The sequence below is a fragment of the Microplitis demolitor genome, chromosome 6, assembly GCF_026212275.2.
Source record: "Microplitis demolitor isolate Queensland-Clemson2020A chromosome 6, iyMicDemo2.1a, whole genome shotgun sequence".
Lineage (NCBI taxonomy): Eukaryota > Metazoa > Arthropoda > Insecta > Hymenoptera > Braconidae > Microplitis > Microplitis demolitor.
The window spans coordinates 12660565-12667252 of record NC_068550.1 but is presented as its reverse complement, the minus strand read 5'-3'; the positions used below and the strand labels follow the sequence as shown (position 1 = coordinate 12667252).

General features: G+C 31.4%; 1 protein-coding gene across 1 annotated transcript; it reads right to left on the bottom strand.

Moving 5' to 3' along the window:
* Nucleotides 1-2602: 2602 nt before the first annotated feature.
* Nucleotides 2603-3796, bottom strand: LOC106694048 (uncharacterized). The gene has a single exon (XM_014444047.2). The coding sequence runs from the start codon at nucleotides 3794-3796 to the stop codon at nucleotides 2603-2605; it is 1194 nt and encodes a 397-aa protein (XP_014299533.2).
* Between the last annotated feature and the right edge of the window lie 2892 nt (nucleotides 3797-6688).

Genomic DNA, 6688 nt, shown 5'->3' with positions numbered 1-6688 from the left:
ATAATACTTCAATAATTTTTCTAACCACCGGGGTACATAAATCAAAGATAATAAATTATTTATTTTCTTTAAATATTATAAAATAAAACAATAATACTATTAGACAATGGTAATAATTTACGATGATAATAATTTTAGTGAGAACCAAAAAAAAAATTTCAAATACTTCGAGTAAATGATTAAATCATGAGATCAGACTTGAAGAATTTTCAAGTACTGCGTGTGTTGTATAGCTATATATACTACCAGTATATATATATATATATATGTGTGTACCGGCAACGTTTTACGACGTTGCGTACGCTTCAGCAATATATATATATATATATTTAATTACCAAATATTTTCACCAACATACGAAATAATATTTAATGATGATTAATAATAATTCTCTCATGTATCATTCAATAAATAAATAATAAATACAAATAAATAATTTTCTCCGCGGCAACCAACAACTACCGGGAGAGGTTAACACGTGAAAGTATATTATCCAGCAAAATAAATACCGAGTACTTACTCAAAATCAGCAAACGATCAGCAAGAGAAATAATACTCGACAATTTTTGAATTAATCACTATGCTTAATAACTTTATTGCTTAGCAACAAAAAAATAAAACCCAATGTCACAGGAATCACGTCCGTACAGAATGCTTATCCGTATCTTTCTAACTTAATTATCTAAACCTCCACCTGTTGGTCGTCGCACACATGGCACCACCGTCGCCCTTAATTTTTATTTTAATTACTTTTGTCAGCCCTGGACCTTACTTAAATTAAAAATATAAAATATACAAATAAATTCTCGGACATCTGAATGATACATAATTAATTAATTAAATATATGAACTGTTTATCCACATCTTTAGTATCGGAAAATAAATTAAATAATAATAGCCCAACTAATAAACATCACTTGACGTCATCAGTTGGATGACAAGTTTAAACAAAGTAATAAGTTGACAATTGTTGGGGCATAATATAACGCTGGATTATGCATCCCAACTAATTCAAAATTATAAATAGATACTTAAAATAAACAAAAGTCAAGCGTTTGTGTTTCAAATCATAAATTATAAAAATAAAATTAAATCACACATGTGCTCTCTCATACCCTTCGCGCATGCGCGAGCACCGTGCACGGACTGCCGTCTCATCGGCGAAATGGCGGAATGCCCGCGTAATGATTCAAATTCAAATATAATTAAAATAATTAACTTAAAACTAAATAAAGTCAAATAATTTGAATCGTTACATGACAACGTATGTTTTACCTTATCTTATCTTTAGAAACTTTTACTTTTTTTGTTTATACCGAATGAATTATTTGTTTTCTGAAAATTTACACTTTTATCTGATATTTATCTATTTTTTCCCCATTTTTCACCAAAATCGTAGTAGGGTTAGTATTATAAAACCTCTATTCATCCAACAGGTTTGTACAGTATACGTCTTTGTGTGTGCGTAAAGTTAGTGGTTAAATGTGTTTAACTGAATCATTTTCTATCTGTGCTTATGGCTAAGTTTAGTGATCTGATTTTTGAGTTGTTTGTTCGACATCCATACATTTTGGATTGGATTCGAGCTCAAACTTCTTGCCCAAATGCAATTCATAAAATTGATTGCTTAATAGAATTAGTAAATCTCATAAGAAAATTGGAAAGGTTGCAAAATCACATGATCAATACATAAATAAACAATCGAGCTGATAATCGACTTTGTTGGGTTTGAAATGCCGGATTGTGCATTTCTTGTATGTAATGGATTGTATCAAAGTCAGTATTGGCTATTTCAACCACCTATGGAATATATAAATGCTACGGTTATTCGTGAAAGTGAAGACGAAAACGGTGATCGACACGGAATCATGTGGGATACAGGTGATACACCATATGACTTATTTAATCTAATAATGGCCGAATCAATAAAAAAAATGCGCTACTTTTATGTCCAAGGAGCACAGGCGAGGGAGAGACTTGAAAGAATAATCGATTTTGCTAATCCAATCATTGATCTACAATTGATGCAACATTTTTCATTCGATTGCTTAAAAGAACTCAACAAACCAAGATGTTTGCATCGTATTAAACACACAAAAAGGGGTCATTTCGCATGTGCATTTGGTACAACACAACAACTCAAGCACTGGTTTTTGAAGTATTGGAGTGTTGGGAAATCCTACGAAAAGTCTGTTCAACTATTTTACCAACTAAATGATTTGAGGAAAACGGATGTCACCGACATAGCATGTCTTGATGATTTGTTCATTTTACGTTTTGCAAAATCACAAATTAAATTTGTATGGGATACACTTCCAGGGCATTTAAAATATAATGAAAATTAATGGACTATTCATTTTGCATCAAACATAACCCACTATCAGCTTCGAGTCATAATATTCTAAGAATATGGCGTTATCCGTTAAAAAAATATTGTACTACATGCAACAACATGAAAGATAATTATTGAAAATCAATTAATATGTAAACTCTACATGTATGTAGATTTTTAAACTACTTATACTAATTAAAAATAATGGAGATTAAAAGGTATGATATAAATAAAAACACAATAACTATAATTAAAGTGAGTTTTATTTCTTTAATCTTCTTCCTTCTTCTCTTCAATACAATATGCAGATGTTTGATCCGGAAACTGTTCATCAGATTCAAACACAAGACGAATATCAACTGGTCCAGATTCAATAGATTCATTTTGTTTCGAACAGTCGATAATATAGAGTGGCGCTTGTTGTAAATATTCAGTTTTTGTCAATAATGGTTTCGATTCTTTATTATAGTATGACGTTTGAAAATTAGTATACATATCATATATTAAAGCATACTGATTACGACTAATATTTAGATTTAAATTTCCATATGGATAACTTTGAGAATTGAGAAATAGCTTTACATCTCTAATATTGCAATGATCGAATTGACTGGCGTGTTTCGTTACAACATTTTTTCTAGCAAGTTGAAATCCTAGGATCGCATATCGTGGCTTTTCCAATTGTGTCGAAGTCTTGATTGGCCAAACACGTTTCGTTGTTCGAGGGAGTAGTGGGTATTCATACAATTGCCATGTGCTGAAGCTTATTGATATAGCTGGATCATTAGCAATAAAGTTGAGTGCTTGAATTTTTTGCTTGTCCGACATTGTGACGTATGGGATATTCCATTCTACCTTATTGAGAAGAACTTCCACTATTTCAGCGTTACCACCAGCGGCAGCAGGTGTATGTATATATCTATTAACATCGGAATTTAATCTTATAAGAATCAATTCATGTTTAGCATTCATGATAATACGATTATAATCTTCAGCAAATCCAAATATGTAACTTAGTGGTATAGAAATGTTGAAATATCTATTGTCATTAGTTAATTTACTGTCATTACTGATCAACCATCCAGCATTCTCCATTAAATTGAGTTGCCCAGGACTCGAAGATATATAATTTTTCATGATACTTGTAAGACCCACAGTTCTACATCTATCAATTTCAACAGCATTTAATTCATAGCGTATTTCTTCGAACATATGACAAATAGCCATATTGACTAAGTTCATAGTTGCACCTGCGCCGGTACCATCTTCTTTTACAAATCTTCCACAAATGTACAGAGAACTTTTGCTTGGTAGGATGCATAAGTCTTGATGTTGAATACTGATTCTAATTTCATCACTATTGTTAAATGTTGATGATGCATAAGGTTGATGTGAATGAATCTCATAGTGAGAAATTGATTCATCAAAGATAATTGGTTTCTGAATGTCTGAGATTTCCGCCATGGTAATGTAATGCAGCACAAATTAACTTTTCTTATTTTTCCAATCTTCCACGTAATTTTAATCCTAGACTTTTGAGGAATCCCACGTTTTGAGGTGTTAGCACTCTGACAGGAGCACATTGACTGATGGGCTTCAGACATGATGATCCACTTTTATAGCTGCTACCAATCTTTTTATCAAATACAATTCCCATTATTTCACTGATTTTATATGCAATCTTATTGTAATCGTTTTACTACGAAAATTCACCAAATTCCCATCTTGATCAACAATGCGCAGCTGAAGATTGTGTATTGATTGTACTGCGACTGGTAAGTAAATGATGTGGGATGGTACTTCAATGATCTTATATCCGGGTGCAACACTTGGGAAAAACTCATGAACTGTGTGAACTTTATGGTTATTCATATATGTACCATTAGTAATATTGCACTCAACTCGCAGCGCATTGATTTTGAGGATCTTTATTGGTAAATCAGATTTGAGTATAAGGTTCGGTGCAAGTCGACGATTTCGAAATCCCAATAATAATGCGATTGAATCTTTCGGTTCAAAATTTACAATTCGATTACATTTAATTTCACTATGTAATTTATTGTTACTTGCTTTGATACTCAATTCTACATCCTGAGGTAATTCCTTTATTAAATACTTTTCAATGTCACGTAGTTCATAACTTCCGGTTGGTATTGTTATAACTTTATCTGCCGCCTTTCTATTTACGCTGGATAAATAGAACTTATTACAACCTTTATCAGTATTAGGTATAGAATTGAATGTTAACAATTCCACAAGTCCTAATACATAAATTTTTTCTGGTGATAATTCAATTGGTGGAAAATATTGAGCTTCCAATGTGGAGGTAGCTCCAGATAGTGTTAGCGTCAACGAATCAGCCATGACTAACACATATCAATCAAACCACACTATTTATAGTTCATTATTGAGGAATTTCAAACACAAATGTCAACATATAACGGTATCATAATCTTGATACTTCTGATGATTATATTTAACACTACCAACATCGAGATATTTCATGAGATCACTTGGTGGTTAGAGGTTACCAAAGCGGTCGAAATAGATGGTATCATTACCATTCTTTTTGGATGCAACCCAATGAGTTCCATGACCATTTTTATCATTGAGATTTATGATTGCTGACTCTTTTTTCCACGGACCAGACTTTGGCAAATTATTTCTCATGAAAACACCTCGGAAATATGGAATTTTTAAATCTTTTGCATACTCGATTAAATCGATATTGGTGAGAGCTCGATGAGGTAGCGTTACATGTTTTTTGGTGGAAGGCTCGAATATAATCCCATTCCAGTCTTGTACGGTGACAAGTATAACCCTTTACGGAGGGCTATAGCCATGAAGCCTACATAGGAGGAGAACGATCGGCATAGGCTTTCTCGCCGTATTTGCGTCCGTAATAATGAGGAAACATTGGGTACAATATTTGTCCGCAAGGCAGCGGTAGTGTTAGAAGGTTCTGATTTTTAGAACATGTTTTATTGTAAACATTAGATAGTGTTATTGAATGTTGTTGTAGTCATAGTTAACAAATAAGCGTTTTATAAAATTGAAAATGGTTAAAAATTGTGCTGTGGTGAATTGTAAAAACAGTAAAAATAATGAAAAATGTACAAAAGATTTACAACAGTATAAAAACTCCTTATTTAAGCTGCCAAAAGTAAGTATAACCCCAAAATTTGTAATTTCATTGATAAAATAATAAGATTTATAATTATTTTTATTAATGCTTATTGATTTTAAGTACATTCCCATTTGGAAAAGAACAAAAATTTTAATATCATATATGACATTTAAAAAAATTAATCACTATAGGCGCAAGTTGCAGCAGAGGAGTGTCTGTGATTGTCACTTATAATTTTATTATCAATGCAATTTAATCATTATCATTAATAGTCTTGTATACTGAAATTAATATTTTGATAAGTAATTAGAAAATTTCGTTTTCTTTGGTAGGACCCTGATATTGTTAGACAATAGAGTCAAATTTTGGGACAAGATTTAGTGTCAGATTTGAAAGTTGACATTTTTATTTGTGATTTGCATTTTGAAGAAGAATACATTCTTCGCAAAGATATTATTATTATTATTTTTATTTATTTACGGAACATTGGCTAGACTGGTCGGTTCCATTAAGGAACATTTATTTCGAACTTAGTCTAAGTTCCTCTAGCCTAATACGCACTGTAATATCATACTTTAGTTTATAGATGATAATTTTATTATAATCGGTTTCGCCCCGAATATACTTGCTGGGCTCATCAGTAAAGTTGATGCAAGTATATTCTACTTTAGACCGATAAAAGGATGTTGAATAAATGATAGTGAATTCTTAGATGATGATGGTGGTGTAGCAAGTGTTCCAATCTTGCTATCATCTTTTGGTAGAATTCTATTTAATTTTAAGCCATGTTTTATTTTTAGATGTTTAAATTTTTGACCAGGGTATTTTTATTTATTTACGGATCTAAAGTATGATATTACAGTGCGTATTAGGCTAGAGGACTAATCCACATGTAACAAAATAATACTTAGACTAAGTTCGAAATAAATGTTCCTTAATGGAACCGACCAGTCTAGCCAATGTTCCGTAAATAAATAAAAATACCCTGGTCAAAAATTTAAACATCTAAAAATTATTATTATTCCTAATCAAGAACCGTTTGTGTCTGAACGAAAGAAAATAATACTCAAACCTGGTGCCATCCCAAGATTACATAAAAATATCAGCTCAATAATACCTGTTACAGATATAGTAGTTAAAAAAAAAACTTTTTATTGATTACGAATTCAATTATTATTTATTTATAATTTTATTTTTCTTGTAAAAGTTTATAAAAAATGTAACTGTGT